We start from the raw sequence: 25,465 nt of genomic DNA on the forward strand, positions 1-25,465 counted from the left end.
TTGAATGGCAGATATAACGGTGGGTGTGAAAAGGAGATTCTTAAGCCAAGGTTTACACAGAATTGTAACCTCATGCAGAAAGGTGAATCCGTTTCAGCATGAAAGGGGTTTTTCAAACACTGTACAGTGTGTAACCCTCAGTCATATAATAAAACTACCAACATGTGATTGACAGATGATACATGGAAAGAAAAGGAAAAACAACAGAAAGTGATTTTGTTCTTCTATGAAGACTCAGATTCCATCCCAAATGGCGCCCTATTCCCTATGTCATGCATTGCACGATGAAGGGAATAGGGAGCCATTAGGGACACAGAACCATATCAGATAATAACCACAGTCAGATCTGATTCTTAATTCTGATTGATCCAGTGAGGAGTGATGCATGTCTACAGTAATTCTCACCCAAGAACCCTGTCATACTTCCCTTAATGTCAGCATGATGTCAGTATAGATTTGTGTGTGAGGGGTTCTTGTTATGCTTTGGAGCGGGAGGGGAGCCCCAAATGATTTTTGAGACCCAGACATACGTTCTATGTATGGTATCTCACCCACTCTCTCTCTCTTTCTCCACTAAGTGGCTTAACGGACTCCTGCAGTGCTGGGCTATGTCCACCGTCTGGATCGCAGCCTCTCAGACTCCACTGACACAATCCCAGACGCTCAGTAACTAACACGTCTAGTCACCTCTCATCTACAGTAAATTAAAGCTGCACCATAGAGGCCCCACATCCACACCCTAGCTGGCCAGGACATGGGCATTGGTAAAGGCTTTAGCATCTTGTCCAAGCCAGACTGGCCCAATGGGCAGGAGCCCAACTGCTGTTTCTGTAGCGTGAAGCATGTACTGTACAAGTACCACCCCTTGGATAGAAAGCTAGTCTAGAGACAGGGCCTTACCTCCAACCCATCTCCTTAATGCAGAGATGCATTTTTAGAGTCTTTGGTAACTCGACCCGGGACCAAACTCCCAACCTTCCTATCACAGGACGGAAACCATAGGGCCACTGAGTTGGTGTGTGAATAACCTATAAGATGTTACTAACCTCCTGTAAATATATACAGTAAAATCCCTATTCTAAATGCTGCAACATTTAGAAGGCGTTGTGAATACTAGTTGTCTGGTTGGATTCTCATTCCTCTCTAATGTCCCGACATCATCAGACCGTCCTCTGCAGGACGTTGTTTAATCTGCTACCTCACGCTGCAGCCTTAGATTCACACAAAACATCCATTCTGTTTAATCTGCCTGCAGGGATTTACTCCACAACACGTACAGGGATGGAATTTAAGGATTTTGGGGACTGACCAGCTTTGCCAGTAGAAAGTGATTTTCACTAGCACAGGTAGCATATGCGTGTCCAAAATCTGTGATATTTGAAAAGACAAAATCTCCCTGGCAGGCTAATTTTGCAAATGTTCTACTAGCCCGGTCTTAAAAGTACTAGCCATAGGCTAGTTTAATTTCTATCTGTGCATTCACATCAGCCCTAACGCACACCACCACTGCCCTGTAACCACAGGGTTAGGAAGATCTACCCTGATGGCAAAAATGTCCATTTGTGATATTACATTTAGTTTTTTCATCATCCGAGTGACTCACCACTGTGTAAATATTTCAGGATGAAGAAGTGAATATAGGCCTACTGCTGTTTGCCTGACTAATGCATAGCAAATTATGTTATCCGTTGTAGACAGACATTTTCACAGAGCAGAAGACTCCACTTAGAGTCTCTCTCTTTCCTCTAGGGGAGTCACAACTCCTGGTGTGGGGCTCAAATAACACCACATTCCCCATCTCATGCACTACATTCTACCAAAGCCCCAGCGCACTACGTAGCCATACAGTAAAGATACTGTATAGTTTATATACTGTCTGTACATCATAGGTCTGACAGAGCAGTCAGCTGGAAGGTGGGCTGCAGATGACAGTCTGAGTGACCTAATGTGGGATGTGTACTGTAGGTCTACAGTGCTCTCTAAGTGTGTTTAAATATAGACGCTGGTTTATGTTTCCAGCTACATCTGTTGCTGTGGGCATGTCATCATCCAGTAATCTAGATCACAACACTGTGAGAAAGACAGCAAGGCCGTCGGTTTCTCCTATTTGTCACTGGGAGTGATATGTCGGTGTCATTAAAAGGAAGAATGACAGCAGAGAGACTTGAGTAACAGTAGGTGAGCTACATTTGCTAAAGAGTAGAGTGCAGGGCTCCAGATAGCTAACCATGTACAAGTTATGGTAGAAATCAGGACACCCCCCTCATTTGTAAAAAAAAAAAAAACAAGAATGCATCAATTTGGCAAGACACAGATATTTCACCTTAACCACAATCTTTTAAACTAACTTTGTCTGTCTCCTGAAAAGCGATATACTGTAAAAAGCCAAAACAACTAGCCATACATTTGAACTCTCCACTCCCCACCCAGTGCCTTGGGGTCGTACCCTGACCCAGGTCAAGGTAGTGGAATGGGGATACATAGAGAGCACATCAAGCATATAGAATATCCAACATATGGTCATCAGTCACATTAGTGGACAGAATTGATGTATTGTACAGGCTATAGGAAATACACAGGGAACACATAGGCAAGACTATAGTCTGCAGTACTTGGGTCATGCATGGCTGAACACTAATTGAGTATTTGGATTCCTGTATTATTTAAAATCGGCCCTAGTTTACAGAGCTGGAGGACTGTTCTATAGCCCAATGTAGAGGCTGAAAATACGTCAACACAGCTGACCCCAAGTTTAAAGTACATGGATGCTCATGTTAAAGAGTCATTGGAAGGTACAGCTGATAGCCAAGAGTAACTCAAGCATGGTGGCCATTCATATTTCACCGTAGAGAAAAGGCCTTGGCTCTCAGTCGACCCATTGATCATCATTCATACAGCAGACATACTGTAGCACACCGGCACAGCACCAAAGCGGAGTCCCCAATGGCACCCTATTCCCTATATAATGCACTACTTTGACCAGAGCCCAAAAGCCCTGGTCAAAAGTAGTGCACTATACTGTAAGTGCAACGGACACAGACCTGGAATAAGAGCTTTACCAAAACAATCTGGGACTTTTATTTTTGCACTTCAAAAATGTGTATGACTATAGCATTTTACTGAAATACTTTTTAGAGATAAAACTCCAAAAGCCAGTGTCCTCTCTCCAGTTATGGTGAAGAAATGACAATAAAAGAGGAATTGAGACTTATTAAAGCTAAGAGACAAGGATACACCAGCCATTCCTGTTTAGTGAGATATTTATAATTGTTTTTTTTATTTAAAAAAAGAGATTGTTTGTACTTTAACCTCTACGGGATTGGTGTCCCTATACCAGGACGGTTGAGCTAACGTGCGCTAATGTGAATAGCATGACGTTATAAGTAACAGCAAACTTTCCAGGATATAGACATGTCTTATATGGGCAGAATTTACAGTAGCTACTACAGTGAAAAATACCATTCTATTGTTTGAGGAGAGTGCACAACAACAAAACACTTCTATCACCGCAACTGATTTGATACATTCACCTCTGAAGGTAAATAATGTACTTAGATCTTGCTCTGATTTGTCATCCTGAGGGTCCCAGAGATAAAATGTAGCATAGTTTTGTTTGATAAAATTCCTTTTTAGATTCAAATTTAGGAACTGGGTTCTACAGTTTGAATCCCTGCTGTCTCTGGCTCCCCACCCACTCTGCCCGGCCATCTAGATGTGTGAAAGTTAGTGTACAAGCTAATGATCCATCATGTATGACATTCCTGAGTGTAAACTTACAAAAATGATATGGTAATACAAATGTATGTTCTCTATAGTCATGTACTTGAAAATGTATCAATTGACCAATTCGGCACATTTGATACAAAATATTGTCCAGTATTGCAATGCTTCATTGGATCAATCTGAAACTTTGCACACACACTGCTGTCATTTAGTGGCCAAAATTGAAATTGCACCTAAATTGCAATACTATATTATAGCCTTTCTCTTGCATTTCAAAGATGGAACAAAACGAAAACTAGAAAACGCATGTTATTTTGTTTGTATTATCTTTTACAAGATCTAAATGTGTTATATTCTCCTACATTCATTTCACATTTCCACAAACATGAAAGTGTTTCCTTTTTTTCTAATCTTCACAGGAAAATGCCACGGGCACTATCTGATGTGTAGAGACATTTCACTGCAGCTAATGTAGAAGGAAGGCTGTGTACATTTGCAAATACTATGCCAAATCATATGTGAAGAATGCAACAAAGATGCAGAATATTCTGGCCAAGTGCATAAAGTTCCCTCAGCGCTCACAAGCAACTAGAGGTTGACATCGGCATGGCCAATTAATTAGGGCCGATTTCAAGTTTTCATAACAATAGGTAATCGGCATTTTTGGATGCCGATTACATTTCACTCCACGAGGAGACTGCGTGGCAGGCTGACCACCTGTTACGAGAGTGCAGCAAGGAGCCAAGGTAAGTTGCTAGCTAGTATTAAACTTGTCTTATAAAAACAATCAGTCTTAACATAATCACTTGTTAACTACACATGGTTTATGATATTACTAGTTTAACTAGCTTGTCCTGCAAATAATCAATGCGGTGCCTGTTAATTTATCATCGAATCACAGCCTACTTCGCCAAATGGGTGATGATTTAACAAGCGCCTTCGCGGAAAAAAAATCACTGTCGTTGCATCAATGTACCTAACCATGAACATCAATGCCCTTCTTAAAATCAATACACAAGTATATATTTTTAAACCTGCATATTTAGTTAAAGGAAATTCATGTTAGCTGGCAATATTAACTTGGAAAATTGCGCCACTTCTCTTGCTTTCAGTGCAAGCAGAGTTAGGGTATATGCAGCCGTTTGGGTCATCTAGCTCGTTGCAAACTGTGTGAAGACCATTTCTTCCTAACAAAGACAATAATTCATTTGCCAGAATTTTACATCAATGTTATGTCATAATTTAAGGTTGTGCAATGTAACAGCAATATTTAGACTTATGGATGCCACCCATTCGATAAAATATGGAACGGTTCTGTATTTCACTGAAAGAATAAACGTTTTGTTTTCAAAATTATTGTTTTGACCATATTAATGACCTAAGGCTCATATTTCTTTGAGTTTATTAAATTAGAATTAAGTCTTTGATTTGATAGAGCAGTCTGACTGAGCGGTGGTAGGCAGCAGCAGGCTCGTAAGCATTCATTCAAACAGCACTTTCCTGCGTTTGCCAGCAGCTCTTCACAATGCTTGAAGCACAGCGCTGTTTATGACTTCAAGCCTATCAACTCCCAGGATTAGGCTGGCAATACTATAGTGCCTATAAGAACATCCAATTGTCAAAGGTATATGAAATACAAATACAAAAGAGATAAATAGTCCTATAATAACTACAACCTAAAACTTGTAATATGGGAATATTAAAGACTCATGTTAAAAGGAACCACCAGTTCCAGTTCCTTTTCTCATGTTCTGAGCAAGGAACTTAAACGTTAGCTTTTTTTAAATGGCACATATTGCACTTTTACTTTCTTCTCCACCACTGTGTTTTTGCATTATTTAAACCAAATTGCACATTTAATTATTTATTTGAGACTAAATTGATTTTTATTTATGTATTATATTTAGTTAAAATAAAAAAAGTTCATTCAGTATTGCTGTAATTGTCCTTATTACAAATATATATATATATATATATATATATATATGCAACTCGTTCACTTCTGATGCTCACAGGCAATGTGTATTGGAAGAGATTTCTGAATGTTCTTCGCCCAACATACACCCCTCCAACCAGACATGCTTTATCTACTAATTTGCTGGATGCAGAGATCAAGTGAAGGTCAAGCAAATCATAGAGAAAGCAGACTGTATTGCAATCAGCTCTAATGGGTGGTCGAATGTTCATGGGAAAGGAATAATTAACTATATAATCTCCACCCCTCAACCAGTATTCTACAACAGCACAGACAAGGGACAACAGACACACCATTCTCTACATTGCAGATGAGCTGAAGGCAGTCAATGACCTTGGACCACAGAAGGTATTTGCAAAGGTGACATACAATGCTTGGTCTAAAGAGTCCTACCCTCACATCACACCCATTGCCAGTGCAGCTCATGCACTGAATCTGCTCCTCAAGGACATCATGGCACTGAAAACAATGGATTCACTACAAGAGAGCCAAGGAAATGGTTAGGTATGTGAAGGGTCATCAAGTTAAGCAGCAATCTACCTCACCAAGAAAAGTGAGAAGAATAAGAGCACCACATTGAAGCTGTCCAGCAACACCTGTTGGGGTGTTGTTGTCATCATGTTTGACAGTCTCCTGGAGGGGAAGGAGTCTCTCCAAGAAATGGCCATATCACAGTCTGCCGATATGGATAGCCCCATCAAGAGGATCCTCCTGGATGATGTATTTGTGGGAGAGGGTGGTAAGCAGCCTGAAACCTATAGCTGTAGCCATTGCACTGATTAAGGGAGACAATGCCATCCTGTCTGATGTTCAGACTCTGCTTGCAGATGCAAGAGAAGAAATCTGTACTGCCCAGCTCACTTCACTGTTGCTCCAAGCAGAGGAAATTGCAGTTCTGAAATACATCAAATAGCGTGAAGACTTCTGCCTGAAGCCCATGCACGCCGCAGCGTACATGTTGGACCCCAAGTATGCTGGCAAGAGCATCCTGTCTGGTGCAGAGATCAACAAAGCCTATGATGTCATCACTACTGTGTCTCGCCACCTTGGCGTGGATGAGGGCAAGTTTCTTGGCAGTCTGGCGAAGTACACTTCCAAACAAGGGCTTTGGGATGGAGATGCAATATGGCAGTCGTGCCAACATATCTCATCAGCCACCTGGTGGAAGGGGCTTTGTGGATCTGAGGCTCTTTCCACTGTTTCCTCCATCATCTTCCAAGTTCCACCAACATCAGCCACCTCAGAGCGCAACTGGTCCTTGTTTGGGAACACACACACCAAAGCACGCAACAGGCTGACCAATACAAGGGTTGAAAAATTGGTGGCCATCCGGGCAAATTTGAGGCTTTTGAGCCTGACAATGAGCCATCCTCAACAAGGTTGGAAAGTAACAGTGAAGATGAGGCCTCAGAGTCTGATGTTCTAGAGGAGGACATTGAGGAGGTCCAGGGAGAAGACATGGAAGCCTGAGAGGAAGACAACCAAAGCTTTAGTTTCTAGACTATAATTTTATGTATGTTGAAAACATTTTTTGGGAATCATTCAATGTTCCCTTTCTTTTGTTGTTCAGTAAAATCATCCGATGTGAAGAGTCAACTAATTTAATTAAAGTTCAATTTGTAACTAAATTGTTTTTAAAAATTTCTATTGGAAGAATTTAATCATTTGCAACTATGTCTACTTATGATAAGGTAAAAGGTTTATGTTTCTGTCTCCATATGATATGGCAAATATATCCAATGCAAAAAACATCTACATTTTAAAATGGTATTCATATTCATTTGCATCTATTTCCGTTAATTCCCACAGAAAGTTTCCACCTCTGAATATTCCCAAAATATGCTATCCTACTCAGCATCAAAACACAGTACTCAGCACAATAGCAGCTCATTAGGATACATACACCTATGTATGTGGCATATTAAAAAGAGGCTACCGCCTGCACACACACCGCAAGCATCCATAAACACACATACCTTGCACTGCAGATCTGAAAAAGGCCCCCACACACACACACTCCTGTCAAGCCAGGCTGCAATCTGCTGCTAACTACTGTCACTCACATAGGCCCTGTCAGCATCCCAAATGACACCCTATTCCCTATATAGTGGACTACTTTTGACCAGGGCCCATAGGAGGCCCACTTTGTCTCAAATGATAAACAATATGTTGTATAGCTCTGGCCACAGGTAGTTTAATACATAGTGAATAGGGTGCCATTTGAAATAGCCCATACTGTAGTCCTGACTCGAGTTTATTGATTCATGTGGGATGAAATTGGCTAGATGCAAATCAGCCTCAACACATTCAAATGGAAAAGGCTCATCTCTCCTCTCCATACACAAAGAAACATTCTGGTATACAACACAGGCACAGTCATAGACAGATAGTGAACCTGGTGCTCAGTGTCTCTGTCTATATGAATTCAGAACGCTAATAAAGTCCATGTCTGTGTCCAAAATGGCATCTAATTCCATAGTGCACTACTATTGACCAGGGCTCTGCTCAAAATAATTGCACTATGTAGTGGATACGGTACCTTTTGGGATGCGAACATAGTCCATTATCTCAGAGCCAGGGGTCAGGAGGAGCACAAAGTACCTCACTAACCAGCCAGCTATGACGCTACAGGAAATTAAAATCACTCTCTCGGAAACAGCCTATTAAATGCTGCTTTTCACTGAGACTCACCCAATCAGACCAATGCTAGTTTCCCTAGGCATACTGGTTGCCTCCCACATTAACAATGTTCTGACATACATAAAACTGTTGCCCTAGGTCTGGGATTTCTAAGACTACACCAATGCTGAATGCATGGCCAACATAGGCGCAAAATCGCTCCAAGGTGGTCAGATGACGAGGTTAAATGCTGCTTTTCACTGAGACTCACCCAATCAGACCAATGCTGAACCACTGTAGATACTGATTCTGAGAACTGCCATTCATAATGTTATGCATTGCAGGACTATTCTACTGTGGATGATCACAAACCTACATCAGAAAACTATTGTTACATCTCATTAATGGGAACGTTATGCCTGTGCCTTCCTGCTTGGAGACTAGAGAAAGAGGACTGTGATGTGTTGATACTAATAGTGGTAAGGGTCAAATACAGTTAGGAAGAATGAGTCCTACTGGCTGCCCTCAGAGTGTTTAAGACTCAATCTAATAACATTCCAACAAATCACATCAAGTCAAACCATATATTTTAGTGTATTGTAAACCAATCAACTCACTTCATAGTAAAATGAACACAGCTGTTCCTGTGGCTTACAGACATAGGTGACAAGGGGAACAATGCTATTCTTCCCAGTTTGTAGTGGTAAAATTTAGGGATGCACCGATATGACACTTTTGGCCAATACCGATATCCGATATTTTCCTTGCAAAAAACCCAATACAATTTTAGCGGAATTTTAAGCACTCTAGTACAGTTAAATAGTTGAAACACTCACACAAAAAGTTATTTTGTTGGCATTTACATATGTCCCCATTACCAGTAAAACATAATCAATATCTATTTATTTCACTTACTTGCTGTACTGTTTCGTTCATTTGTTCAGTCTCATCCAGGATTTCATCATACATGTCAAGCAGTGAAGTTTCAGCTCTGTCTGTCCGTGGCCTCTCTTCCTCGGTGTGCACTGTCACTGTGTCTGTTTCCATCTTGTCCAGCTGTGTCTGTAATATTTCACGTAAACCCTGTTTCTTGTCCGCATCGAAGTAGCGGTTATTGTACCTAGCATCGAGCATGGTGGCGACACAGTAAAGCGGCTCAGAGAGAATTCCACCGATTCACTTGTTCACAGCCTCGAGTACTTTGCAAGTTTTAACCCCACGGTCTGTCGTCAGTTTTGTTGAGCAGGCGTTTCAATGCCACGACAGAGGGTATCACGCCTGCTGCATGCGCAGTTGATTAGTTTATTTCTCCAGTCAGTTGTTCAAATGGCGCTAGGAGTGTGTTCATGTTTCCAAGTTTCAAACATGTCCTTAAATGCCATTGAAATGGCAGCAGCCGTATGAGAGGGCAATTAATTCCATTATCTTGGAGTTAATGGATTTCGCCTTTGAGTTGTCTCGCTGAAATTCTCTTACTCTCTCAGATGACTGCTGGACTTGAACTTGTTTAGTTGTTGGAAGTGTGCGCTTAGTATTTTTCTGCTTTTGTTCTGTGTAGCACTGTATTTTTCGTGGCGTCATTGTCTTCTACCTACATTATATAGGTACGCACGTCATCTACCTACGTTATATAGGTACGCAAGTCATCTACCTACATTAAATAGGTACGCACGTCATCTACCTACGTTATATAGGTACGCACGTCATCTACCTACATTATATAGGTACGCACGTCATCTACCTACGTTATATAGGTACGCACGTCATCTACCTACGTTATATAGGTGCGCACGTCATCTACCTACATTATATAGGTACGCACGTCATCTACCTACATTATATAGGTACGCACGTCATCTACCTACATTATATAGGTACGCACGTCATCTACCTACATTATATAGGTACGCACGTCATCTACCTACATTATATAGGTACGCACGTCATCTACCTACATTATATAGGTACGCACGTCATCTACCTACGTTATATAGGTACGCACATCATCTACCTACGTTATATAGGTGCGCACGTCATCTACCTACGTTATATAGGTACGCACGTCATCTACCTACGTTATATAGGTACGCACGTCATCTACCTACGTTATATAGGTACGCACGTCATCTACCTACGTTATATAGGTACGCACGTCATCTACCTACATTATATAGGTACGCACGTCAGCTTTGACATCGGCGTTAAACTAGACATTGGGCCGATTCCGATATTGCCACCATGCTTCACCATAGGGATTTTGCCAGGTTTCCTCCAGACGTGACGCTTGGCATTTAGGCCAAAGGGATCAATCTTGGTTTCATCAGACCAGAGAATCTTGTTTCTCATGGTCTGAGCGTCCTTAGGCGCCTTTTGGCAAACTCTAAGTGGGCTGTCATGTGCCTTTTACTGAAGAGTGGCTTCCGTCTGGCTACACTACCATAAAGGCCTGATTGGTGGAGTGCTGCAGAGATGGTTGTCCTTCTGGAAGGTTCTCCCATCTCCAGAGGAACTCTATCATTTCTTGGTCACCTCCCTGACCAAGGCCCTTCTCCCCTGATTGCTCAGTTTGGCCGGGCGACCAGCTCTAGGAAGAGTCTTGGTGGTTCCAAACTTCTTCCATTTAAGAATGATGGAGGCCACTGGGGGGGACGGGGGTTGAACTAGGATTCCAAACAAGATTCCAGACTCTCTCTCTCTCTCTATTCTACAAACCCACAGCATTCACAGTCACAATGCACTATTGTCTATTAATCTCCCATAAAGCAGCATGGAATTACAGCAAAGACTCATACTAATGACATTATTAATACAGCACAGCACAATTATGTATTAGTACACAGCATTACATTATAAAACTACAGTAATAGTGTAATATTAATAGTGTAGTAGTAGTAGTAGTGACAGCATCCTGTAACCAGTCAGACCATGCTTAGCTTCAGACCATGCCTAAGGGTTGCATGTCTGACTGAGGGTTGCAGTCAGGTCTTATTAACGGTGGGCGCTGACTACAGCGAACAGCCTGTGTCATGGCTGCTGATGTCTGTCTGATCTTACGCATGCAGGGCTGCTTACTCTGAGCAAGACCAGGGCTGTGGGCAGCTCCCCTACACACATACCTGAGATCAGTTGTTAGCTGTGTTCAGTGCCCTAATAGTGCACACTGTAATATATTAACAGATCTGGGAACCGCTGTTCGCTGTAGTCAGCTCCCACCGTTAATAAGACCTGACTGCAACCCTCAGTCAGACATGCAACCCTTAGGCAGTAGGAACAGCATCAAACACAGTCTACCCAGTAGTCAAACATGCACGGCATCCAAAGTAGTCTTCTACAACCCAACATAACCTAGCACTGCAACAAACTTAAACACATCTCACTAAGAAAGGCAATCAACATTGTGGAACACTACTGGACATCTATAATGTTGGATGCAGAATAGGGGAGGTACCTAGACATCCAACCCTGTGACAATACAATGCCAAATGATGAGCCATAGAATGACTTGAACATAGATCTAACCTGCTGATTCGCATGTTCCTGTCTGACAGTATGAGCTTACAGTACCATTACCTAACATTACCTAACACTGAAACAACAAAACATCATTCATTAGGTTACATAACACCAAAACACAACATAACATTATTACCTAACACTGAAACATAACATTATTATATTACATAACACTGAAACATAACATTACCTAACATACACTCTTAGAAAAAAGGGGTATTGGGCTGTCCCCATAGAAGAACCCTTTAGGGTTCCATGTAGAACCCTCTGTGTAAGGGGGTTCTACCTGGAACCAAAAGGAGTTCTACCTAGAACCAAAAAGGGTTCTTCAAAGTGTTCTACTATGGGGACAGCTGAATAACCATTTTAGTACTTTTTTTCCCTAAGAGCTTAACATTTCAACATAACAAACATATATAGACATATATGATCAATTCTCCAAAATACTGTAACCTCTTCCAGCCACAAGCCCTGCCCATAGACTGCAGTATTGATGCCCACCTGCCACCGAGAAGAGCAAGCAGCCAGGACCCAAAATGGAGAAGTGTGTGTGTGTGTGTGTGTGTGTGCCACCCCCCCTGTTATGAATAGAAGGGCCGGAGAAGCCTAGTGGTCAGTAACCACTGCTGTTCCTGTTCTGAGATTCATTGAACTGAGGCAGATGCCAGACGAGATACTGTAATCAATTATTCAAACGCTTCCTTGCATCCATATGTAGCGAAAAATCCTGGACATGGCACTGCACTGCACTACGGTTGGCTGGGGAGAAAGCCAAGAAAGACAGACAGCGAGAGAGAGAGGCTGAATGGGAGGATTGTACTCACATGAATTTCCAGGCAGTCTTAGAGAGAAGTGTCAGCATCCAAGTCCACACAGAGAGCTGTCCATTGTCTAAGTCCTACTTTGTTAAAACAGACTCCACAGAGAGAACGGTGAGAAAGGAATAAAAGGGCAGGGTCTGCTGTGTTTGGGAAGAGAAGGAGAGAGAGACCGGAGACGAAGGAGAAGAGAAAGGAAGGGGGGAGAGGCGGGACCCATACAAAGACTGTTTGAGGATTGGCTAGAGAGCAGTGGGAGGAGTTTAGTTGTCCAATGATATATATCGTATGTAAATGAGATATAAATGATGTAGAGCATCCTCAGAATGTGATGGAGGGATACAGACTGTCTACTGCAATAGGGTGTGACCTTTTTTAACCACGCCCCCTGCCCATAAAAGGACAAGGGTCGCTTTTCACTGCTTCCTCTGGTCTGAATCAGGATGCTATTTAAGACATAAGGAACACATAGAGAAGCTGTAGAGAAGACAATGGCCAAGCCCTAATAACTGTATTTACCATGAATAAATGTAGCCTACCCATTGAGCAACTGATGAGGGGTGATCTTTATAGAAAAGAACTCGGACTAGGATTCCAAACAAGATTCCAAATAATAGATCTAGGGTTGGATAAACCCACAGTAGAAATGGCTTATCTTTATGCAAAGTTAGTACAGGATGAGAAGAGACGTGGAGGGAGTGATGGAGGGATGTGAAAACAGTAGAGCAGACCAGCTGGGACTTCTGTATCCTGAAGGGTGAAAGGCAAGAGGACAGGGTGGTGCTAGGGTTTGGGGGTAGGGATGGGGGTACTTGTGGGGTGCAGTGGAACATGCAAGGCGATGCTTTCAGAAGAGGTGTTTAAAAATACCTCGATCCACACACTGTAATATACACACCCAATAAGACCAGAGGTGGCATCCCAAATGGCATCCTGTTCCCTATATGGTGCACTACTTCTGACCAGGGCCCATAGGGTAAGTACTGTAACTCACTATACAGTGATGCCCTATTAAGGGAAAGAGTGCCATTTGGGACTCAGACCAGGATCGTCTCTAGTGTTTCAACAACAAAGGCTTTGTGATCCTCACGATTCTTTTGTTCTCCTCCACAGCCATAAAGTTCTTCATTAATGGGTTTAGAAAACTGGTGCATCTAGGTGGAGGAGATAGAAAGAGAGAGAGGAGGGAGATAATGTACATGGTGGTAATAGGAGGTGTTGTGTTTATGCTGACACAGGTTTGGAGGGGGTGGAGGAGGGGTGGGGGTGGGCATAGACGGCCCTGTCAGGGTTGCATTGTAAGAGATGGGGTTGCTATGGAGACTGCATCCAGCCCAGATGGCAGCCAGACAGACAGGCAGACTCAACAGCAGCCGCAGATAGCAGAAACCAGACTGTACAGTAGATAACAGAGACAGACTACCGCTACACATACATAACATCTGTGTCCCAAATGGCACCCTATTTCCTATATAGTGTACTACCTCTGGTCAAAAGTAGTACACTATATAGGAAATAGGATCCCATTTAGAATGCAAGCATATAATGTTCAAGCAATAACTGTCTCTGATAATTTTACATAATGGAAGCTCTTATCCACGCATCTGTCTGTCTATTTGTATGCTTATCAAGCACAGGATTTAGAGCAGGAGGACAGCTTTCAATATATAATGTCTTTCTGGAAAGCTAAAGATTTAATATAGTGGTTTTTGGTATCGTTTGGTGTTTTTTCATGAGGACCATCACAAAGGTTTATCAAAATAATACATCACGACTCAAGTCACAAACAGTGCCACGTTCACTCCTCTCTCCCAGAGATCTCTGCAACACAACAAGTTAATCCCTCACCCACCCCCTGGGATCAGGCCTGCCTGACCTAGCTGGGGGTAGGCTGGGGGTAGGCAGGGGGCCCCTATGCCTGGTAGAATGGCAGACTGGGGTGCATGAGTGGGCAGGGGGGCACATGGTGCAGAGGGGGATGCATGGTGTACATTCTGGGGCTTCATGCTGAGGCCCTGGCTGCCAGGAGAGGCAGGGTGGTCCCTGGGACTGGCAGAGCGGCAGGCTGGCTGGAGTGCAGGGGGTACATCCTTGGGGAGGCAGGTGGAGGCTGGGATGCTGGGGGCCACACACTGAAGCAGTTTGGGGAGTACTTGCTGGGTCCATTGCTCTCTCCCTCCATTGTGCTATGCCACCAGGTGCTGGTATCTTGGGCTTGCATCCCAAATGGCACCCTATTCCCTATATAGTACTTTTGACAAGGGCTCATGGCCTGGCTCTCTTCATTTCTGAGACTGAGACCTCAACCACTTGGTTTGGGATTAGTGACGTCCTCCCCACCATGGAGCTGCCTGCCATTCAGCCTGGCTAAGAGACTGGCTGTCTTTGTAACACTGACCCCAATAAGAGCAATACAATAGTGTTTGGTTGTTTGTCAAATCAAATCAAATGTTATTGGTCCCATACACATATTTAGCAGTTATTGCGGGTGTAGCAAAATGCCTGTGTTCCTAGCTCCAACAGTGTGGTAGTATCTAACAATTCACAACAACACACACACATCTAAAAGTAAAATAATGGAATTAAGAAATATATAAATATTAGGACGAGCAATGTCGGAGTGGCATTGGCAAAATACAGTAGAATAGAATACACTGTATACATATGAAATGAGTAAAAGAAGAGGAGCACTTTAAGAAGAGGAGCACTTTAATACAAATTTGAAATGACGTGATAAATGTAATGCAAAACACTTTTATTATTTAACAGGTTTGTCTATGAAATGATTTGATCTTAATACTGTGTATTTCTCTTTACAGGCCCTCGCCTGTCATTTAATGTCATTTCTACAGCTCTGTAAGTATATCTTCCGGCAAATATCATTTAATAGCACTGGATATGGCAAAGATAGTTCCAGTATTTTCCAAGGTAAAGATCAACAGTGGTTTTATTTAGTCAGAAGAATACTGATGTAAATATATCACTATTATTAAAGACATTGGTAAACATATTACAGTAAGTGTCATGCTCTTCTGTGGGGGAATGAGGTGGAAGAATGAATAAACAGTGATTTGTTGGTGGCCTACAGCACACTACATGTGGCGTCAGGGTAGCCTAGTGGTTAGAGCGTTGGACTAGTAACCGGAAGGTTGCGAGTTCAAACCCCCGAGCTGACAAGGTACAAATCTGTCGTTCTGCCCCTGAACAGGCAGTTAACCCACTGTTCCCAGGCCGTCATTGAAAATAAGAATTTGTTCTTAACTGACTTGCCTGGTTAAATAAAGGTAAAATAAAAAAAGGTAAAGTAAATAAATAAAGGTAAAATAAAAAATAAAAAAAAAATTGTTGTCTCACTCTGCCACCTAGTGGAATAAAGTTACATTTGTCTTTTGGACACATTCTCCAAGTCTCAACAGATCATTATTTACCACTAAAAATCCACTTCAACAGTTCCCTTGAATTAAGCCTTTATAAAATCAATGGATGGATATAAATATATTCAATAGTCCATAGGGCAATGTAACATCTGTCTGAGTAGTCTGAATCTGAATAAATAGATGAATCACGAGTCTAGGGCACCTCAAGAGTCTATATCCTTGTTGTTAGCAAAGCTTGCTCTTCTTTCCCAGTTGTTCAAAGAAAGACATGAATCCATAGCCATCTGGTTTGGGCTCAGGGCTTGTCCAGGACAGACTCCTTTGTCCATTTCTCCTGGTTCAGCTCTATGTGTGTAGGTCTCTCTGCTAACACTCTTGGACACCTGGTCTTGGACACCAGATTCCTCACATTGGCCTGCTCTTCTCTCTCAGGCGTTTAAAGAAAGACATGAATCCATTGGTCTCTGAAGGTTTGGGCTTCGGGCTCTTAGAAGGGTTATCCATATTGTGTTTGGGGCTCTGAGGAGGGTCAGCCTGCTTGGGTTTCTGGGAGACGAGTGTCTGGAGAGGGGTGGGAGAAAACTCCTTTATCTCCTCATCCTGGTTGTGGTTGAGCTCTAGGTGTAAGGGGGGAGGTTTTGTCTTGACTATAGAGGAGCTCTTGTCTTGATTCAGCTCTCTTAGCTCTACATGTGTAGGTCTCTCTGCTGCTGACAAGCTGTTGGACACCGTGTCCTGCTGGACACCAGATGTCTCACAGTGGCGAGGGGTGGTGGGTACCACCAAGCCTCTGTTTTCAGAGTCCCTGGGGATGTTGAGACTTGTTGTCAAGACGTTGTGTTTTGACAAGGGACTCTTAGACACCAGGTCTCGGACACAAGACTTCTCAGAGTGGCCAGGGAGTTTGGTGAGGTTAGGTCCTCCAGAGGCTTTGTGTTTTGGGGACATCAGACCAGTGTCTACTGACTTCATCCTCCCTATGACCCCCAGAGTAGGAGTAGTAGGAAAAATGAACAGATCATCCTCCTCCTCTTCCTCAGTAGGAGGGGCTTTAGGGAGGAGGGTGAAGGTGTGTCTGCGGGTGAGTATTCCCTTGGGGGAGAGGTGAGGGTTGAGGAGGTATCTAGCCAGACTCTCGCTGCCTCTACATGCATCTCCCAGCAGCCGCTGTCTGTCCTCTTGGAAGGTCTTCTGGTGAGGGGAGGTGGAGGTGATGGTGGAGATGGTGGAGGATGTAGCATTAGTGGTCGTAGCGTTGGGTGATCTTGTGGAGGTGTTAGTATTATCGGTGGCATTAGGAGCCTTCTGCTGCTCCAGGCCGTACTCTCCAGACGAAAGACTACCACGGCTGCTCTGATACCTCAGAACCTTCCTGGACACTTCACGCAACGTCTGGGCTTCTTCCTCATTTCCCTCCTCCTCCTCTTCCTCCTTGTCCTTCATCACTGAGATGGGTCTACCTGTGGAGGAGCAAGAGGAGGAGCTGCTGCTACCGGTTCTCCTGGTTGGCTGTGTAGAACCAGAACTAGAACCTCTGTGGTTCTGCTCTGGTTTCTTAGGGTTTTGCTGTGTCTCCTCTGGATTTGGAACCATGTTCTCTTTCCAGTTATTTTTGCTGTGGGACTGGTCCTTCTGGTTGCTCTGAGAGGTCCCAGTCAGGTCTCTGGCAGAGTTCCACTCATTCTCCTTACACACCTCTGTGGCCTTAACAGAACCTTGGTTTCCCTGTTCTGCCGAGGGGAGGTTTACTTGAATGGGGGCCTTCGATAGGCTGCTACTGGTGCAGGAAGGTGTGCCCTTGCCTTTTCTCCTTTGGGACCCATGACTGGTCAGGAACCTAAATCAAATCAAATCAAACTTTATTCAAAGTAAACATTCAAAGTAAACATGAATGTCACAACACTTTTACAGAAAAAATGAAAAACACAAAAATACAATACAAAAGGAAAATTGCTAGATAACAGATTATATTTCCAAAAGACAGGTTCAAAAGAGTGATGTTCATTAAAGTATGTCAAACTTCTGTAGTACGGACTCCAGGGCCACACCCTCCAGATCCTTGTCCTGTATGGAGCAGGTGGCGGTGGAACGGCGTTTAGCAGCATCACTCAGCAGTCTGTCTCTGGTTCTCCTCTTCACCTCCGCCACCTCACGATCGCGGTTCTCCTACAAACAGATACAATAACACAATAACACACGCCAGAGACAGTGTGCAACAGTCTAACAAAAAAGCAGGGAAGGCTAAAGAGAAAAGAGTAACTCAATGAAGACAAAAGCCAGCCAAAAGTCCTCACACAGAAAAGAGTGACATGGAAAGCTATGCTCCCAAGGGGGCCAAGATGAAAGTCCGTAATACAGAGAGAATAAATAATAGTATGTAAAAGGAGCATGTAGACTACTTTCTAAACCGTTTTTTACCTGGATGGCCCTCAGGAACTTTGCACAGAAAGAGCTGAAGATGGAACAGCATTCCTCCAGTCTGAACTTGCTGGGGTCTTCACAGAAGTACTCAGCCACTGAGTCACTGACTGAGCCCAGCGACTGCAGAGAGAGCTCAGTCTCAGCCAGACGACACTCTGCTTCCTACAGGGGACCACACACAGAACAGAAATAACTAAGGCTGTCTCCCAAATGGCACCCTATTCCCCATATAGTGCAGTACTTTTGAATAAACCCCTATGGGCCCTTGTCAAAAGTAGTGCACTATACGTAAAAAGGTAAAGGGTGCCATTAGGGTCTCGGACTACATTTCTGAAACTACAGGGGACCACAAACATCAACAACCTCATCACTGGCCCTAGAGATGTAGATTCACCACCAAAGATTATTAAGGCTATAAAAAGGGCCCAGAGTTTTTCCTGTTCAGGTTAAGTGGTCAGGCAAAACCTGTGGCCCTGGAAACATGACATAGGTATACAGTATAGGGGAAGGTAGCGATACAAGATCTGAAAGGCATAGAGAATACACAGGCAGGCTACCTCACCTTGAGAAAGTTCTCCATCTGAGCCCGTAGCTCCTCCTGTTTCTGCACCTCCTCCTTCGCCTCCTTTACTTTCTTCACCTCTCTCTGAAACTCACTCTCTATGTCCTCCTTATGGATCCTACAGGGGGGCAGAACACCAATATCAATCACTCAATACAGAAAAGCACAATCACTACAATAGAATGCCTTATTGTGGGGCAAACAGCAATATTACACATTTTGTTGAAGTGCGTAAGACATTGTGTATCTGTACCTTGCAGCATCGGCGATGTGTGTGAGTTTGTCTGGGAATTTCAGCATGGCCACATCAACCTTCTGAGCTTGCTACAATCGACATACACATGAACAACTACTGCATCGGAGACAAACAAGATTCTAGATGAAGGATGAGCTTTAAATAAGGGTTATAATTACCATGACTACATAGTGCATGAGGTTCATGCCTGGTTTGTTGGCCCTTGTGTCCACTAGTTTCAGTAGCGATGCCATTCTGAAGCCAATGGCACTGCCAGCATAGCCACCCTAAGGACACACAGAGGACAAGTGAGAGACAGTCAGACAGGCTGACAAATTAACCTGAGGATTAATCAAAACTTGTAGAATGAGTTCTTATTTTTCTTGGGCTTACTCAAAGCGTCGGATGCCAACAACTTAGTTTACACCATAGATAAAGGTATACAGTATATAATATCATCTATGATATCATTTTTCCCCCCACTCACAGCGTTCATGTAGTTTCCAGTCTTCAGCACCAGGCGGATCACAGAGTGTAGGTCGTCACACTCTAACAGCTCTGGAGAGACAGACAGACAGACAAATGAGACAGTTGAGCTTAGTACAGATACATATTTACCTTATTACGATCCCGATCACATGCAGGTCACCTTTTCCAGCTGTGATCATGGTGGCGATGGATCGTTTCATTTCATCCATGAATGGGAAAAACTCTTCTTTGAGAACCAAACTGTTGAGGCGCTCCTCATAACTAAAAGAAAGGGCACGAATAATGATTCACATTCTGGAACACAACTGGCATTCAAGACACAGAAAACACAAAATTGTACAAAACTGTGAATTAGACATTTGTAGATGGTCAACACACACACACTCACTCACCTGGGAACCTTGATAAGTAGCATCATAAACAGGTCTGCTTCAGGAAGAGCTGACTGGTCCCCTTTGAACCCAACTAGCTGCTTCACCTGCACACACGCAACAGGGAACAATCTTAGGAAGACACAGCATTACGGTAAGGGTTGTAACTTGGGAGAACACTGTTATAACCGTCTCTCAAGCTAAATATGATCAGTTCACTGTGGTAGTTAGCATCAACAATGGCGGCAAGCTGGCGGCAAGCCTCAGCTCCCACAATGGTGGTCGAACTGGAGTTTGCCCTATGCAGAACACAGGTGCCAAAGCGACAGCGGCCTGATCTATGCTTGTCTACTGGGAAAGACTGTGTGAAGTACTGTACCTCTTCTTTCTCTGGCAGAAGCTTACACAGCTCCTTCAGTTTACCTGTCCCAAATTTCAGGCCGTTTCCTGAACTGATGTCGTTGATCATGTCTCCCACTGGCCTGGGGAGAGACACAGACACTGATCAGTTACTGTATTAAAACCAACGTGACTTTGGAAACTTCATCGACTGATTCATTCAATATTCATTCAATCTCCTAGGGGACTAGTCAAGGAGAATAGCTGTGATTCATTCATCTCCAACTACACAATGTGGTTATTTTCCTGAATTACTCATGTTCTAGGGTTGGGTCTCTAAAGGTGTTGCTCATTTCCTCGTTGCCATGTTTCTTTAAGCCTGGTAAGCAAGGCTCCTTCTTACCTCATTGGTTGAACACCCTCTTACGGCATTTTTCCACCTAACCAACCATAGACAAGCCCTTACCTGCTACACATAGTGTATACACCTACTACAGCTGAACTGGAACAATGTTTTCTTTCCTCAGAAGCACAAGGACAAAAACCCTGACACAAAAATACATTTAACAGAAAATAGAAAAGTGCATCCATACATGGACATGAAAAATAAATGTAATGACAAAACATTTGGATAATAATACTTCTATGTCTTATTGCTTTATACTTATTTCTTTTTGAGTTTTCTGTACTGCGAGAATCTTCAGAAAATTAGACACTGTAGCCCATGGCATGTAGTAATTTTGTAATATATAACACAGTAATACTGTGGGCCTACAGAGAAAACCATTTAGAAACACATTAATGCCATGTTTCAAGAGTTAATCTGTGGAATGACCTGTTTGCACTGTTCCTGCAGTAGTTATCATGTCGAGTCGACCTGTTGGGACAGGCTGCTGTACACAGAGCTGGGAATGTCAAGCAGCCTAGCCTCAGGACTACCAAGCCTTGCTGTCCCAAATTACACCCTATTTCCTATTTAATGGACTACCTTTGACCAGAGCCCGATGTGGTCAAAAGGAGTGCACTATAGCAAGACAGTGCAATTTGAGACTCAACCACTGTGTGATCTTTATCCTGAAACACGTGGCTCTGACAAACCCACAGCTCCACACCTTTAGCACACTTCCAGTTTATATTACGTCCCAAATGGCACCCTATTCCCTATTTAGTGCCCTACTTTAGATCAGACTCTGGTCAAAAGTAGTGCACAATTAGAGAATTGGGTGCCATTTGGAATTCAGGATATCTTTGCCTCTCTCTGACACACCTCTTGAACTGTTTCAGGAAGATCCCAACGTTCATGCTCCTCTTGGAGTTCAGAATGGAGACCTGGTGGTGGTGGGACACATAGCCATGAAGACATGAGTTAGTCAGTAAAAATAGAACACACAAACGCACCAACATCAGTCGGTCATTCCAGAACACACAGATTCACACAGACACACACGTGAAGATATCAGTAGGTCAATAACAAGCGTTGAGTTTATCAGGTGCTTAGCGTTTTCCTTAAACACAGTCTTCTTCTTTATCACAAATACATCCTCGTTCCCCCAAAAACAACTGATTCTGACGGTTAAGGTTTTACTGGTTTGATTGACTTGTTTTTGAGAGCCCATGATAAGCCATTGCAACAGCTGTCAACATACTGACATTCCTAAGAGTTGCTCCTCTATACTGAGTTAGGAACAAGGACAGGTAAGAGACTAAAGGTCAGTTTCAATAGCTCCACATTTGACCTTTATTGTACTGCCAAGGTAGCCTAAATGTGATAGCAGGGTGGTTTCACTAGCAAACAACAAGTAGAGGATCAGAAATAGCTTTGTCAATATGACAATAGCATTGTAAACCAGGACAATGATTCACAACAGTTCTGTAAAATCCCAACCGACACCTACAGAAAGGGAAGTACTGTATCTTAACTGAACCCACAGCCCAGTTCTTTGTTATAGAGGTAGCATTAACCAATACATAAAAGTATCAACTGTATGGAAACAATTAGCAAATATTAGTGCTTAATTGACTCTCCCTGGGTAAACTGATGAAGAATAGTTAGGCTATATTGACTCCACCCTTCAGCTTATACATCAAAGCATTCCTAAATGAAACCCCACTCCATAAACATCCTATGTTTGTTAAGCAGAGGAGCATTAAGAGGAACATGTCATAGTTCCAATAAGTCACACAATATCACACATGAAAAAGGGAAATGGATACATAGCAAAATGATGGTCATTCATTTAGTCCAATTGTGTTGCTTATTCACAGTAGTTTTGCATGGGGAACTAGTGCTTATCTATAAATCCGATTAGATAGCCTCTGCTGGTGAACTAATGCTACTTGTAGAGGGCAAATATTTATTATCAATCTATTCTCTGAGAGTATAGTTAAATCAAGCACTCTGGCAGTTGGCATTCAGATGATGTTATAGACTTCATAGGTATGTGGACAGAAAGGAAACACAGCCTTCCAATCACAGATTGATAATGAATCATATAAAAAAATATTAGGGTAGAATCGTCTCCAACTTTTGCTCATACTGATTGGTTTGTTTTGAACTCAACATTTTCACTAATACATCGTTGCTTCCTGATGTACTTGAGTTTGATCCCAGTGAGGCACACATAGAATCATGATGGAGCCACACCAATAGAGAGACAGCTTCCCAAATGGCACCCTATTCCCTTAAGAGTGCACTACTTTTGACCAGGGCCCAGACCAAAAAACAGTATCATCATGGAGATAAACAAGAGTCATGGGCTTCTGGAATTGATGTATTTCCCAACCTCCACCGAGCCACCTTAACCGTAACCCTAACCCTGGCCACTATGACTACATGACCGAGCCTGTTACAACAGAAAGGCTGTAGGAAAACAACACATCACCCTGTGATGATATGATGTACACCACAACTACACTACACACACTCCCTAAGAAAATCAATTAGGGTCTAAAGAACACATGTCAACATATCCAATATCTCTGGTCATAAACAGAACAAATATTCATATTCAATACACTGTTTCGGTCTCTTGTCTACCACCAGAAAGTATAGCTGCTCAAAACAAACTCTCAGGTGAGAAATCATGAGCAAGAAAATAATGACAGAATTTTGCATGACATTGGAGAGGCCTTGGCTGGGACCAGATAGGATATGTATGCCTTGCAGACTTCTATACTGTATCTGATCGAGGAGCAAAATAGCTGATGTGGTGGTACCTCTTGACTTATCCTATTCAACTCCAGCTGCCAGTATAAAACTAGAGAAGTGCTTCCTGGTACAGTAGGTTAGGTCAACTCACCACTTCTGTTCCCTGACCGTTGGTTGGCTTGCCTCTGAGACTCTGTCTGTTCAGAGCCTTCTGCACCTGTCCCTGTCCCTGATGTCGGCTGTGACTGAACAGCTCCTCAATCCTCTGAGTGTCCAGCTCATACTCTCCCAGGGTCTTCTCTTCAGTCCAGATGTTGTGTTTGCCCACCACCACGTGTTTGGGGATCGCATCCCAGTTGAAGTTACGCATCTTGGAGCCGCTGCGCTGGAGGCCTCTAGATAGCCCAAAGTCCAGGTCAGGGGGAGGGGGGCCAGGGGGAGGTGGGGGACCAGGGGGAGGAGGTGGGGGGGCAAGGGGAGGTGGTGGTGGAGGAGGAGGAGGTGGTGGAGGAGGAGGAGGTGGGGGGGCGAGGGAAGGTGGTGGTGGTGGAGGAGGAGGTGGTGGAGTGACTGCTGATTCCATCTTTAGTGGAAAAGAATTAGATGGACCAAGGATCAGGAACTGATCATGGTCTCATCATTATTGCTTCATCATTACCTCCATTTTGTACCTGCAAGGTGTCACGGAAATGTTCTTTGATTAGTGTTGAAAATCAGTTATTGAAGATGGTGATATAATCCTTTTCCTTGATTGATCCCTCCTGTAAAGAGGGATCAAGAGAAGAGGAGAAGAAAATAAGAAATAATGGTACTGGTGAACTTTTAACAGAGAATGGTAGGCATGCAGCAGAACTTACTGTATTGCCCAGCACCGAACAAGCCTCATGACAATTGTTGCTGAAGTGCTCAAATGAGACAACGTATCAACAAATGCTTAATTCGAAAGACATTGAAAGCAGCCTAATGATAAAATACGTGTATGAATTTACAAATCAAAACAATACATCCACCAGAAAAACTGAATACAGTAAGCTACCTATTTTGATCAGGTTTTCTCTTTAAGCTACTAATGTGTTATAACATTCAAAGTAAGGGAATAGGATTCTGTAGCCTACCTTACCTGCTCGATATGCAACGTTCCACCAAGAGTGAAAACAATTTTGAAACACCAAAAACTACAATTCAATTGAATCCATGAGTTATTAGTCCGCCGCCTTCCTCTTCAAACTTCAACATCGGACGTGTGAATTGAGTTGGTCTGCTACCAGTGCTGTCAGGTTTCCACTAGATAACTCAGCCACAAAGTCAGGTTTCACAGCCACATTTACATCGCATATTTCCAAAACATATATAATATGCTTTTTGGTCTTCATTTAAGGTTAGGGTTAGGAATAAATTTAGCAGTGTAGTTCAGGTTAGGATTAAGGTTTAAAATCAGATTTGAAGAAGATCAATTGTAGAAATGGGCGGGGTTTAGCGATAATTGTGACTTTGTGGCTGTGTTAACTAGTGACGACCGAGGTGTTAGAGGAGACGTAAAAGTATGTCGCAACTTTACGTGCCTAAATATGTATATAAACCCTGAATTGCTGGTACAACATTTTGGCCATTGAGAGACCGGTCGGCCATATTGGCACTCCCAAGTAGGAGCAGTCCTCCATAGGAATGATCGAAATTATACAGTTTTTCAATAAAAGCTGCACTATGTCACTTTTTGGGCGACCCCACCAAATTCAGGTAGAAATGTGTGTTATAGGTCTGTCATTCTCATTGTCTAAGAAGCGGTAAATCTGTTCTCTGTGTTCTTAACTGACTTGCCTAGTTAAATAAAGGTAAAAAAAAAAAAAAAAAACACACACAGGACGGTTGAGCTAA

The 25,465-nt window shown here is 43.0% G+C and overlaps 2 protein-coding genes across 4 annotated transcripts in view; both read right to left on the reverse strand.

Annotated features, from left to right (window-relative positions):
• Positions 1-12,828, reverse strand: part of LOC139385456 (tripartite motif-containing protein 3-like) — a 38,589-nt gene extending 25,761 nt beyond the window's left edge. The window contains exon 1 of the mRNA XM_071130510.1: positions 12,655-12,828. The gene's annotated coding sequence lies outside the window, so the exon portion shown is untranslated. The remainder of the gene's footprint in view (positions 1-12,654) is intronic.
• A 3,168-nt stretch (positions 12,829-15,996) lies between these two features.
• LOC139386295 (inverted formin-2-like) lies at positions 15,997-24,824 on the reverse strand. Of its 3 annotated transcripts, none has more exons than XM_071131794.1 (13): positions 24,711-24,824; positions 23,742-24,351; positions 21,710-21,771; positions 20,483-20,585; positions 20,125-20,210; positions 19,893-19,993; positions 19,731-19,801; positions 19,423-19,530; positions 19,262-19,332; positions 19,009-19,126; positions 18,444-18,608; positions 18,046-18,191; positions 15,997-17,862 (listed from the first exon to the last, which is right to left on the reverse strand). In XM_071131794.1, exons 2-13 carry the CDS (start codon positions 24,171-24,173, stop codon positions 16,431-16,433), a joined length of 2,895 nt encoding a protein of 964 aa, XP_070987895.1. In that variant the 5' UTR covers positions 24,174-24,351; positions 24,711-24,824; the 3' UTR covers positions 15,997-16,430. The 3 variants fall into 3 exon arrangements, with proteins under 3 accessions (XP_070987895.1, XP_070987896.1, XP_070987897.1); XM_071131795.1 differs by having other exon boundaries at positions 23,742-24,261; positions 24,711-24,822; XM_071131796.1 differs by lacking the exon at positions 24,711-24,824 and having other exon boundaries at positions 20,483-20,988; positions 23,742-23,771.
• Between the last annotated feature and the right edge of the window lie 641 nt (positions 24,825-25,465).

The sequence above is a fragment of the Oncorhynchus clarkii genome, chromosome 27, assembly GCF_045791955.1.
Source record: "Oncorhynchus clarkii lewisi isolate Uvic-CL-2024 chromosome 27, UVic_Ocla_1.0, whole genome shotgun sequence".
In the NCBI taxonomy this organism is placed as follows: Eukaryota; Metazoa; Chordata; class Actinopteri; order Salmoniformes; family Salmonidae; genus Oncorhynchus; species Oncorhynchus clarkii.